The sequence below is a fragment of the Sturnus vulgaris genome, chromosome 1 (genome assembly GCF_052056855.1).
Source record: "Sturnus vulgaris isolate bStuVul1 chromosome 1, bStuVul1.hap1, whole genome shotgun sequence".
NCBI classification, from domain to species: Eukaryota; Metazoa; Chordata; class Aves; order Passeriformes; family Sturnidae; genus Sturnus; species Sturnus vulgaris.
The window spans coordinates 44,916,169-44,929,569 of NC_142243.1; the positions used below are offsets into that span (position 1 = coordinate 44,916,169).

Below are 13,401 nucleotides of genomic sequence, written 5' to 3' on the forward strand. Positions count from 1 at the left end.
TCCAGGTATTCTCTTGATTAACTTTTAAAAATGAGTTTTCAGTAATACTACCTCAATATAAATGTTATTTTTTCCCCTGTGAATTTTTACTGGGATATAGAGAACAAAGCTTCCTCAGCAGAAAAGTGAAGATAAGATTTATTTTGCTGAAGAGCTTCAGGGTGCCTCTCAATTCCATTAGACACATTTTATGTGATATCCACTCAAAAATAAGCAAACTCAAAGTTTCCTTATCCTAATTGAGGCTTGTGATCATTAGGCAGACTATCATGAACCAAGACAAAAAAGGTGTAGCTAATGTTTATTCAAAGAAAGCTTTTTTAAAATGGCAGAAAATAAAGACATTTGGGAAAAGAGATTGAGCCTACTTTGCTCCAGGTAATTTTATGATGGTTACACTTAGCAGCGAGCACTGGAGGCACAGAGCTGGGGCTCCCACAGCTCCAGAGGGGATGCAGAGCCCCCACCTGCTCTGAGGACAACATTTTCAAGTGTAGGAGCCTCCACGAGTGACCAGTATAGAGGATACCTGGAGCCATTGCTTTGTTATTTTTGGAGACATCACTACCAAAGGCTGCTCTGGGTGGCAGCGGTTCCAAGGATTCCAGGACTGTGCCCCAGGGACCATCCCACAACCAACAGGGTCCTGAGCTGAGGGGGTTTTTCATCTGGGAGCTGAGGCACAGGGGAAACTGTGACAGGGTCTGAGGTGATTCCCTCTTTGCAATAGGAAGCAATCCCATGCCTGTCCACTTCCCCACTTTCCAGAGGGGTGTCACACACTTGTCCCAGGGATTTAGCTTCCACAGGGCAGAGCATACTTGGGGCTGAGGCAGAAGCGACAATTTTGTCAGAGGAGAAAATAGATATTAGAGGAAGCAGCCTGCTTACTGAAGTGTATTAAAAGATCTCTAAAACTTAATTGAAAATTATTCTGTGGCAATGTATGGCCACCATTTTACAAATGCTCTGGTTCTCTTGGGAAATCAATGTCACAAGTTCTTATGTGGCAGTTCACAGCGTATCCCATCAGGAGACACAGGCATACTGCACCTCCCAGGGGATGCTGCACACATGGTACAACCTCCAGGCCCACAGCAGACCTTTGGCCAGCCCCTCACACCAGCAGAAGGTGGCTCAGGTGTGCTCACAGGACCCCTGCACTGTCAGACCAGCCAGAGAGCTGGGTGGGTGCTGAAAATGACTGTCCCGTGCCGGCACCTCTGGCAGGGCTGGAGAGGGCACGACCACAGGACTGAAGGAGTCCTTTAAGATGGGCCTTGAAGGTCACGCCAGCGAAGGCGTAGATGATGGGGTTCAGGCAGCAGTGGATGAAGGAGATGGTTTCTGTCACCTGCAGGGCCAGTGCTATCTGGGAGCTGGCCTTGCAGTCATTGATGATGTGCAGGCTCTGCAGGGAGTCGAGGAACAGCGCGATGTTGAAAGGAGTCCAGAAAAGGAAGAAAACTATGACGATGATGAAGATCATCTTGATTGCCTTGACCTTGTTCCGGTTTTTGCATTTTTGCAGGTTTTTTAGTATCTGAGTGTAGCAGCAAACGAGGATGCTAAAGGGAATCAAGAGGCCCAAGACATTGGCTGCAAACTGGAAAGCAACCTTCCAGGTATTGTCACCTGGGGGGTATGTGGGGACACACTGCAAAGCCTGTTCGATCTCCATCTCCTGGCTGAACATGATATTGGGTACAGAGGCCAAGCCAGCCACCAGCCACAGGATCAAGCTGATAATTATGCCACAAGTGGCTGTCCGTATCCTCATGGCATAGACAGCATGGACAATTGCTATGTACCTGTCTATGCTCATGAGGGTTATAAAGAAAATACTGCTATAAAAACCTGTGTAGTAAATACCAGCCATTATCTTACACATGGCATTGCCAAAAACCCACTGGTCTGAAGCATAGTGGGCTTGGAAAGGGAGGGGCAAAACGAAGAGGAGATCAGAGGCTGCAAGGTTCAGCAGGCAGATGTCAGTCATTGTTGTCAGCCTTTTCCTGGTCAGGAGAACCCAGAGGACCAAGGAGTTTCCCACAAGGCAGAAGACAAACACAAGGCAGTAAAGAATTGGCAGAAATAGGGATTTAAACCTGCCAAAGTTGTTTCCTTCGTTACACGGAGCAGTGTTTTCATCGTATCCATAGTCATATTCTGTCGTGCCAAGGAATTGGCTGGTGGGATTCATCTCAGATACCTGTGTAGGAAAGAGAAAGGGTTAAAAATGTCTGGCTGTCCTGGCACAGCACTCCCATGGCAGCTTCTGCTTCTGCCTGTGCTGTGTTGAGCCAGAGGGGGACTACAAAATGCAGTCTTGATTTCATTGGCTGGATGAGAGCACCTGTAGCACCCAAAGGGCTGCCCTGCAGCCTGTTGCTTGTTGCTATACACATGTAAGTGTGAGCACTGGGATGCTCTCTGTTCCCCTGAAACTGCTTTAGTGCCAGTGGACAATCCCCTCATCATTACAATGACAGGGAAAAATTCAGATCTCTGAATAATCATAATGATTAAAAAAATACAAATCCTGCATCTGATCTAAGGATCTCAATTTTCCTGTGCTCCCTGGACTGGGGAAGCCTTTTGCCTGTAGCATAAAGACCCTCATAAAAGTGTTTTGCCTGATGAAGCCATTACCAAGCAGCATAACCTCATTTTTAGCAGAGATGCTCAAGGCTAGGTACTTGCACAGAGTGCAGAGACATGCAAGCTACTTTTCCATGGATGTGTCCAGGATTGTATACAAAAATCTCTGCACCAACAAGGAGTTCACAGGGCTGCACAGCAACACTTGCAGGGCCAAGCTCTGAGCTGCCACCAGCCTCCAGGGCAGCTAGGGAGCAGCTTGGCTGTGCCTTTTGCCACATCACAGCAGCTTAGTGCTCCTGCCTGTTCTGTCCAACTTCAATTTTTTAGTGTAGAGAAAACCAAAACATTAGCAGGAGTGGTTCCTCTCTCTCATTTCTGAAGAATTGCAGTGAAGGTAGCCTCAAAATAGTAAAATAATCTGACATACTCTCCAAGAGTGAGTCATTGCTTTAGCCAACTTTTTTATTGTTTCAGATGTCAGTTCATGACCCCTATAAAAGGTTTCCAGACTTGAGAGTTCACATTTTAAGAAGTGATTATTTTTTTCAAAAGAGTTTGGTTTTTCACTGCTGAGACATTTAAAAGTTTAGGCTGTGCTGCACCTGTGTTGCACCTGCTTACAGGTTGACCACATCTTGAAAGAACTTCGAAGACACTGAGTTTCCAGGAAGGAAGAATAACTTAAAATAGTCATTGCTGTTAAGATGAAGCAATAACATGAATGGAAGTGATTAATTGCATAGAAGTAGATGATGTGCTCTCCTGAATTAAAGATTACTGCCTGGAGATACAAAAAGAGAGAAAACAGTGAAAACTTTTTGTATTGATAGGAAGGAGTCACAATTCACCCCTTCTTGCCTGGCTGTGCCATTTGTGGGGGTAACAGAAAGATCTCTGTGTGCAGCCCAGAGGAGTGCCAGTGTCCATCCTCTGCTCTAGGTATGGATGCTCCTCATGCCTCACAGACCTGCCTCAGCTTTCCTTGGGGCACCAGAACCGTTTCAGTTGGCATGCACAATGCAGAGAAAACTGTTACAAATACAGCATTCAAGCCCACAGAATTCCTTGTTCAGAAATAAAAAATAATGAGAGAAAAGCCGTGCTGCAGCCCACATCGACAGTGTAATTCTCTACTATATTGAGCTCTTAGCTTGTAGCTAGGACATCTGCATTATTAATTTAAACTTTGTATAAGGTATAAACTTTCAAATATTTAGTTGGTGAATCACTAGATAATGGCTCTTCTTGCAGCAGCAGATCAAGGTAGAAAATATTTCCTGCAAATGCTTTTGATGTGTGAAACTGACACATTGTGACTAACTGATGCAGTACTGGCTCTCATTTCTTAATTTTCTGTCAAGGACCTCTTAAAAGCAGTTCATAGATTCAACTATCAAAACTAAAAAATATTGAAAATATAATTAATACTGTGTTATAGATATATAGATCTATACATTTGTAAATAGAGTTGTAGAGATACATAAATCTAGATTTATAGCTGTAAAGCGTCTACTTCCAGCAAAATTCGAGTGGTTTTCCTGGGCTGAACAGAGACCAGAGATGCTCTACTTCAGACCACCCTTACACCATTAATGCCTTCAACAGCTTCCAACCAGGCCACAGCATTTTCCATTTTCCCCCCTCTCCACATCACTCAGCAGAATAGTCAAACTGAAAAAGCAGTTTTTACAGAAGGTATCAAGGGAGAGGTGGCTGCTGCAGGTCCCCTGGTTGCCACAGTCAGCCCGGTAATAGCACACTGAATATGGATGGACTTTACCTTTGAAGCAGGAAGCCTCTACCCTCTCAGGTGGCCCTGGCCCCCTTCTCCTCGTCCCCTGCTGCTCAGGCTCAGGGGTTTCCAGGGAGTTTACTTCACCTTCACTTCACTTGTGCACAAGGCTAAGATTTGGTGATATGCGGCTGTCGAATGGGCAGCTGCCAGATACAGGATAGGCTTGAAGGCAAATAGAAGATTTTCTATCTATGGTAAACAGGAAAAGAGTGAGAGGGCTATCAGGCACCTTCTGCGAAACAAAAATCAAATGCATCTCTTCTTTAACACGGTAATGGGTAGCATTCAGTTTGACATGTCTGCTAAACCCCCATTCTTCACAGCCTCCCATGATTTATGTGAAAAATTTAAAAGTTCACATGTCTCCATGACAGGAGACACCCTAATAAATTTGCAGCTCTTTACAGAAATTGATATATAATTTCCAGGTCACATTATTTTAGTTTTTAATTTTCTTCAGCTAGTAACAACTTGTATACTGCAATCTGCTTATATCCCTCCCTATTAAAAGCCCATTAGCATTTTGAGCAAAATAAAAACTCACAGCTACTGATACCACTTTGTCATAGCTTTTTTAATCAGTTCTTATTTAGTGGAGATATTTCAGTTTCTTTGCTGCCTTGGGTTTTTTTAAAGTTTCTTTTAGTGACTTGAAGATGGAAAAGGACAAAATATTGAAACAAAGACAGGCTTGAAATTTTTTTATTTTATTCAATTGCTTAAAATTACTTAGCAGAACACTAAAATTACTTTAGTGGAACACTAAAACTGTAAATTGGGTTGCTTTATAAGTCAGACAAAGGATACAATTTTTGTCCATTAGCCTCAACAGGCACAATTTTCCTGACTTTCAAGAGCACAGAGAATACCAGAGGTTCACTCAGGACGTCCCAAACAAGTATGTGGCAGATACAAACCACGATTTTTATTGGAGTTATTCACATGTTCTTTGGTTGTTTTTCCAGTCCAAAGTACCTTTACAGGTTGCTGATTGCTGTTACATAAGTGAGTAGTGAAAGACTCTCAAAGAGAAGAAAAGATAAATACTGCAGGCAAGAAGATAAAGAAAACTGAGAAAACAGGCTGGAAGAAAAAAGAAGTAATGAAATAAAGAACCTGGCACTAGTTATTAGCACAGTAAAAAAAACCCTGTCCCATGAGGTATTCAAAATACTAACAGTGACCAGGGCATCACCCTGCTTCCAAGTACCCAGTTGGTCCTATGAACAAGAGAAACCAGATCCTCTTTTTCTGTTCATATGTTTTTCAGATTTTTGCAGCAGCGCTTTCTTTGAGTGTATTCTCTAGCTACTAATGGTATGATTAATAATATGTCAGTAGTCTGTCCTGGTGTTACAGCACACAGTATGACATAATGTAAAAGAAAATTGAAGCAAGCAAGAAGATGCAGATGACCTAAAAGCTGAGGAAAAGAGATTGAATTCAAGAGAACAAAAGCTAAAAGTGGAGTCAGCAGGCCTGGTGACTGATATGGCTGGAGGATGGCTGGGCTGGCTGCTGTACTTTGGGCAGACCAAGGCACATGGATAACAGCTTGGTAATAAGGAGAGCATGGAAAAAATTGGGGTGGGGCCGGTGTTTCGGAGAAAAGAGTAGAATTATGGATTTGATGTAACCCTTCCAAGAGTAGCTCTGCTGTGTTTTGGGAAGTGATATACAGGTGTGAGTCCCTGGCCCACCTGGCTTTCAGGAATGTTTATGTGCCTGCAACTGCTTCTGTGGTAGTTGGTGTTCCTGACATACTGCCAGAACCCGAGCTTTTCTCAGCAGAGAAAGAGAATTCATGAAAGGAGGAAGAGGATGTGATTTGTCAACAGCAGTGAAGGGAATGGAGTAGAGATGAGTTTAGGAAAGGTGCTGTTTCTGACTGGCAGGTGAGAGGGTGGGTGGGAGGTAAAACCCACAGGGGTGGGCTTGACAACTGAAGAGACAATAATCATGATGTTGGCTGAAATGGAGAAAATTACAATGATGAAAACTAATAGGAGATGCCTGTGTTGGGGGACAGGGAAAACCCACAGACAGATTTTATTCTTCTCCCCATGCTGAGCCCTGCTGGCTCTCCTACAGGTAATCCAAGAGGCGCATGGGCAGACAGAGTCCCTTTGGGCTGAAGGGCAGCAGAGATAAATAACCACCAGTGTGTTCACAGAAGTGGGGTGCTGCAAGATGCAGGCGTGCTGAACTTCCCTTGAACGCTCAGAAGAAGATATCTGGTGGAGGAAGGGGGAGAGGTACACATTTCCAATTTCCTTCATATCAGCTATGAGCCAGGCTGTAATCCCTTGTATCCTTCCCGACACTTTTTCTGAGTCTGTGAGTAGCAAACATCAAGCCCTGAGTTACACAAGGGCTACACAGTCAAACATGAACTTTCTACCAAGCCAACACACAGGCCCTTGTAGCTCACCTGAGGAGATAACAAATAAAATGTGGTAAACCAGCAAGAGTGGTAAGCTAGGAACACAGAAGTTAAAGGTCAGCTACACTCGAAAGTGCTAAACTCCAGCGGAAAGAGGTGCAGAGAGGCTGCAAGGCGACAGGACGGGTAGTGCAAGGGCTCAGTGTGGTAAAGCAAGATCATGGAAAGGATATGTTTGCTACATACAGACAATCCAGTGAAGATATGGCCAGGGGAAAAGAGGATTGTCTCACCTTAAAAGAGTACAGCCATACGACAGCAATATTTACTCCCTTGGGCTCAAGTGAGTGCTGCTGTGGCACTGGAGCTGTGGAGCAGGATTGCTGTGGGAGGAGAGACAGTCAGCTGGTGTAAAATGTTCCTTGGTTAAATGTCTGAAGGGGCTGCATGACCCAGGGTCTCTCATAGCCAGGGATAGGACAGCAGACAGCAGGCAATCCTCCCCAGGGCCTCAGGATGTTCCGAATGTGCTGGGTGGGAACTGAGGAGCAAGAAGTTCTCAAATCTGTTTGTTAAGAACCTATCTAAAATCCACTCCAGAGCTTCCTTCTCCAGGAGCCCTGACTACTGCCCTGCAGTGCCCCTCCAGCTCAATTTTAGTTGGTTCCTAATACTAGGTTTAGTGATACTCTCCATATTCCTGCAGGATTTCCTGTGAGAAAGAAATACCTTACAGCAAAACAGAGACAACTGACTGTGGCTATCTCTGGTGCTCCAGCTTAGGGCCATTTTGGGTCCATGCACCCACTCAGTGCCGTGAGCCACAGGAGGGAAGAGCCATATGGCATCACCACTTTGTGAAAAGGCTGGGCAAGCAGTCCCCATTCATGTTTAAAAACGTAGCAAAAATATTGCTGTATGAGGGGCTTTCTGTTTTGTCTGCTCATGTTTTGACAGTAGCTGTCAGAGTCAGCCTGCAGCAGCCACCACAGCCCCAGAGAGATGGCAGAGCTGAGGAGCCTTCAGTGTCTGTGCACCACACTGCTCATGCTTCCCTTTTAGCTGCCACCACAGCCGTTCCTTTATTTGCACTCCAAGTTGCAGTTTCTGCTGTTTTATCTTCTGTCAGAAAAGTTGCTTCAGTGTGGAAAGAACTCCCATGCAAGCCTTCTTATAGCTGAAGACACAACCAGCCCAAAATTGATCAGCACATCAGAGTAATGCAGACTTCCACTCCTCCAAACTACTCGGAGCCCCAAGGTCTGGGAAGTGATGCTTCACTGAAGCCCTATGTTTCATGGAAAGATTGTGGCAAATGCTGGGACCAAAAGGAATCTTGCTGTGAGACAAACAGCATGGCCACATCTCCATCTCCTATAGCCAGAAATGTTCCCTGGCAGTGGAGACACCCCATGCATACCAGCTCAGCCTCTGACATCAGCCCCAGAGGGTTTCCTTATCCTGTACCATCCCTGCAGCTCCTCAGCCTGGAGGTGATGATCAGCTGAGCTGCTGCTCTTGTAGGAACTTCTCCTTCTTCCTACAGATGGTCTAGATGAATTGAGTTTGAACACAGAGAGGAAACTGTAGTTGCCACAGAAGACCCCACCAGCAAGAGCTTGCTTTGGCCGCAGAAGTGCTGGCCACAAGCCCTGGTATCACTCTTTTTGTTCTCTAAGGTGGATGGGAGGCACCTTTCTGACACCACGGCACAGGCTCTGGCGTTGGGGTAGCAGCCATTAGGAAAATATAGCAAAAAAAGCAGTGAGAGAGCCTACCTGATAGGATATTTTCCAAGAAAAATCTAAGTATTTCCTGGATCTGCTTGCTGACATACCACGCATCTAGAAAGAGGAGGACACATTTACTTCAATGCGATGCTCAGCTTCCACTTATCTCAGAACTGTGGCAATCAGCCAAGTCAGGTGCTGATATCCAAGAAGATCACTTTCCTCTGCCTTTGCTCAACAGTAAAATAAAAGAAGTCTCTTAGTCAAAAGGAGGCCTTTTCCTTTCAGATCTGCCCTCATTTTACATCTCAGAGGGCTTACTCTGTCATATTGAAAGAGATTACTTAGTTCAGCAGAAGAAAACAAACAAGATTAATTGCAATAGGGGTTATGAGATGCTGAGTTATTCAGCTGAAATGCCTTCCAAAATACCAACAGTCATCACTGTTGGTGAGAAAAACAATGAGGACAGCTCATTTTTGCAGGAGAAGGTAGCAGTGGGAGGTCAGGATGAGCACATCCTCTGCAGCATGGGAGCAGCTTGGCAAGTAGTTTGACGATTGTCCCACCCCAGATTCTTCCTCCTGGCCATCTCTCTGTCCCAATGAGCCTCTTCTATGTGTCTCTCCTGCCTGTATAGACCAGCAACTGCCCTTCCTCAACTGCAACACCCTCAGTGAACCCCTTGCACCCATCTTCTTCAAGGCAGCAGAGATGGGCAAGGGTGACACAGAGCCCTGGATGCCCAGGGCTGGCAGTCACCTGTGAGGTACAAGAGGAAATGCCACACATGGGCTATATTTTGAGGAATCCTTGCCTGCTTTAGTTCTTTTCTCAATGTTTGGGTCTATCAGCATCAGCTATCAACACACCATCTTAGCAGGACCGCATTATCTTAACGAAAATTCATTTCATCAGACCACTGCCAGTGTAGAGGTAAACATGTCATACGGCAGAAGGTTCACTTCCTTTTCTTGATGAGAATAACGTATTTGTATGCCCACGTACAAAGCGGGGGTGAGACTTTGTGATCAGGTAAGATTCTGAGTGATGAGTTTTTTGACACCAAAAAAGTATATTTTTGTTGACTGAAATATCTCTGAAAGTGCCAAGCTGTTTGGGGAAAGGATTTTCCCCTCCAAATCAAGGGGGAAAGGAAGAACAATTGAAATACTTTATTCTGAGAAGTTCCAGACAGAACATTGCCATTTATAATTTTCAAATGTGGCATTTTCAAATATAGCATTTTGTTTTATAAATAACCTCTTCTTCTAACCCTTCTTCCTCAAAATCAATCAGACTTTAAAGCTTAAAAAACTTTCCAGTAGAACTAATATGCATCTGTTCTGCTGATAGCAGGCAGAAATTTTTACTTTTCTTTTCATCTTGATCAGCAAAAAAATTGACACTCTGCACTAAAACGTGGAGTTGTATTACCATAACAAAGTGCTTGTGTATGCAGACATGTACAAATGTGCACAGGAAAAACCTATTGAGCATTGTTCTGGCTCTCTCTCCTGCAGCAGATGCTCAGTGAAATAAAAAAGGCTGTGAGCCAGAGAATCCTCCAAAAACTGTTGCTGAGTTTGTGTAGGAGAAGCAGCTGGAGGTATCTGGTGAGGCCTGGATGAGCTCACTCTGCTCCATGCTCTGCTTTTCGCTGCCGGCACCAAAGCCACAAGGATTATAACACTGACAGCTGCAGCCTTGCACAATCGTTTGGTTTCACCCAAGCAGAAATCAGTGCGTTGCAAAACTCCCGGCACAGTAACTCATTCACAGTAGTGTCAGCAGTGAGTGGAATTTTCTCACCCAAGTGTTACAACAGGGTAATTGTGGGACACAAAGGAGTAAACAAATACATCTCCTGCACGTGAAGTCTTTGAGAACAAAAATCTCCATCTGTCCTTTACCTGATGCTTTTTTTTCTCACCCTGGAGCACTTAGGTTTTTAAACCTTTGCTGTCCCAAACCTTTGGTTCACCAGTGCACAGACACCTATCAGATTTGCAGCTGACAGTGCTTTGGCTGAGGGTGGAGAGCAGAGAAGGCTGCGAGCAAGAATCAGTTAGAACAGGGAAATCACGGAAGACAGGGCTGTGTGGGACACTGGGCAATCATGGAGTCCATCCCCTGTCTTGAAGGCAGGGGCAGTGTCCCACTGCTACGCTTGCTATGCAGTTGCTCCACTTGCTCCTACAGCCCCTGCTTTCCACCAGCTTATCCTTATGAAATATCCAAGTGCTTCTCCAGATTCACTCCCAGTAAATTTGTCTTCCTCTAGAACCCTCCTGTTATAATTTGAGACAGTTATTTACCTTAGCCATGGAAGAACAATTACTTCTAGCTATTTTAAAATATCGTAAGACAATGTTTTCCTTCAATCTTAACAGCTCACATTTCATGTTTTTTCCTCTGAAGTAATGCTTTCTAAACTGTTAATTGTAGTTACTGTTCTTCTTTGGCAAGTGTCCAGTTTTTCTTAGTCATTTTTTGCATTGCAGTGCCCCAAACTGGCAAAGCAGACTGGAAAAGTCACCTGTCTGGGGTTGCTCTTTCCTTCTGCAGTCACATAGCACTGGTGATTCACAGTTCTTTCGTGCTGGATTTCAGCACTCCGATGCTTTCTCCAAAAATGCTACCTTCCCCAGAAGTGCTGTTTCCCCAGAAGTGCTGCCTCCCCCATGCTGTGTTTGTGGCCTCAGCTGACCCTGCCCCTGGGGAGAAGTGGTGACGTGTCCTTAATGCACCACAGCTCATTGCTGCCAGGCTTTTTCATCTGTCAAGGTCAATTTAAGCAGTCATCCTGTCCCCCAGTACATTTGTGCCCCTTCCCAATATGATGGTACGTGTAAAAGTAGCAAAATCACGCACCAGAGCTTCATCCAGAGCAGCAAACTGCAGCAAATGCTGGTTTGTGCAAGGGCAGGGTGCAGTCCTGGCTGCAGGATCCTTCTGTCCAGCTCTCCTGTCCAGTGGCAACCACTCAGGAATTTGTCTGAGCACTTGTGCACTCACATAAAGTCTGTTTGAGGTGCTCAGGAAGCTTGCTAGCTCTGAGGTATGGGATACCACTGCTTTGCCATGTAGCATGAGCCTGTAATTGAGGCTGATTTGACATAGCTGCCTCTTGGCAAATCAGTATCAGCCCCTACTGTTTTTATTTCCCTGCAGCCTGCTTATTCCTTCTAGGGCTTTCAAGCAACTGTAATTGCACTGACTGGCACATAATTCCTTCTCTGGCATAGGATGATGACTCCCCACCAGGTTATCAAGGGTCCCTGTGCTGTCTGGCTGCTCAGATCTCACCAACACACCTTGGCACTGGCCACACTGGCTCAGAGCAAAGGTGGCCACTGCCACCATCACCACCACTGCTGGGTGGCCCTGCACCAGTAGCACCCAGTTGCAGCTGCTCCACGCCCAGCCCAGCCAAGGCATGGCTCTGATCCCAGCACTGAGACAGGCAGAGCCTGTCAGAGACCACTGAAAAGCACAAGTAGCTGCACCATTTCTGCCTCTCAACTGGCCTCAGACCATGTCAGCCCAGGGGCTGTGAGGAGCCAGGAGGCCTCAGGGTGGGAAACTCCTCATGTGGGTACCAGGGCCCATGTTTGTCTCCATTTATGCTGCCAGAGCCTCCTCTGGAAAAAACTCCTGATGATTATCCAATTTTTAAAGGAAAAAGGTAAAACACATGAAATCATGCCCTTAAAATAGGGAAGTCTGTGTAGTTTAAAACAGGGTTGATGACTCAGGGACCCTGGATTCAAACCTGCATCCTGCCACTGGCACGCTGTTCTCAGCACGAAAGCATCATGCACTGAAATCTGGGCATCTGGCATTTGCCATCTTGACCACAGTGGCTAAAATCTCAAAGCAGGCATCTGTGTGGCACTGTCCTGTCTCCTTCAGGCCTCTGCCCTTTCAGGGGCACAAAAAGAGGCTTTGTTGGGGTAACACACACCTACCCTGCTGCAGTATGAGCAGAGGTGTGAGGAGAGCTTGGCAACACCACTGGTAAATCTTTATCTGAGTCTCTGGTAAACAGGAAGCTGATGAATAGCTTTACTATTTTTCTTACTTTTTTTTTAGGTTCTTTTGGTCTGATTTTCATAGCTATTCTTTTTTGCTTACTTCATCTCAGGAAACACATTTTTCTGCCACCTCTTGCAGGAAATGTGCAAGATACCAAGGGCTGAAAACCTCAAGGTTTGCTCAGCCCTCTCTACGAGCAGTAATGACTCAAAGGGCCTGGCAATGAGGACATCAGAACGTCTTTGGCAAAAGCTGGAAGTGTAAGGATCAAGCTCACAATGATAAACATAAGGCTAAAAGAGTTTGACAATGCGGAATGCAGACATGTACACACTCCTGTGCTATGTTCAACCTGTGTGGGCTTTTCACTGATATCAGAGAGAGAATTTCAAACTTTTCTGGCCAAGACATCGAGGGGCAAAGGTCTCTAGCAAGGTGTGGCACCAGGCTCACGGGAAATAATTTTCCACACGAAAAGACCCACCCTGCTATCCACACCAAGCACGTCCACCATCCACACCGATGCAAACAAAAGCAAAACAAGCACAGCTGCTGTGCTGGATTCATGAGCCAGAGTGTGCTGGGGAGAGGGAAGGCCTTTGCACTCAGTGTCCAGACACACCACGAGCAAGCAGGGCAGACTCTTCTACTGTGCATCAGACATCCTTGTCTTGAGCTGAAGGCAGCAGTGCAGGTGCAAAACCTGCAAGGATCAATGCTCACCACGTTTAAACTCTCTCCTGATCTCGCACGGTGCTGCTCGAGAGAACAAGCAAAAATTAAGCCCCTGCTGCTTACAGGGAGGCATGCCAAGGTTTGCCAGCAGCAGCCTGGGCTGCAAATGTGATTTT

At 45.5% G+C, this 13,401-nt stretch overlaps 1 protein-coding gene across 3 annotated transcripts in view; it reads right to left on the bottom strand.

The window, feature by feature from the left end:
• Positions 1-284: 284 nt before the first annotated feature.
• The window catches only part of LOC106854437 (C-C chemokine receptor type 8-like), a 40,662-nt gene continuing 27,545 nt past the window's right edge, over positions 285-13,401 (bottom strand). The window contains exons 3-5 of one of the 3 annotated variants that reach the window (XM_014878364.2): positions 8,561-8,626; positions 4,385-4,588; positions 285-2,212 (exon numbers count right to left, since the gene is read on the bottom strand). In XM_014878364.2, coding sequence (XP_014733850.1) covers positions 1,148-2,203 — 1,056 coding nt within the window. In that variant the 5' untranslated portion in view covers positions 2,204-2,212; positions 4,385-4,588; positions 8,561-8,626 and the 3' untranslated portion in view covers positions 285-1,147. Of the gene's footprint in view, positions 4,589-8,560; positions 8,627-13,401 lie in introns of all 3 variants that reach the window. The other 2 variants (XM_088165275.1, XM_088165264.1) reach the window with 2 other exon arrangements.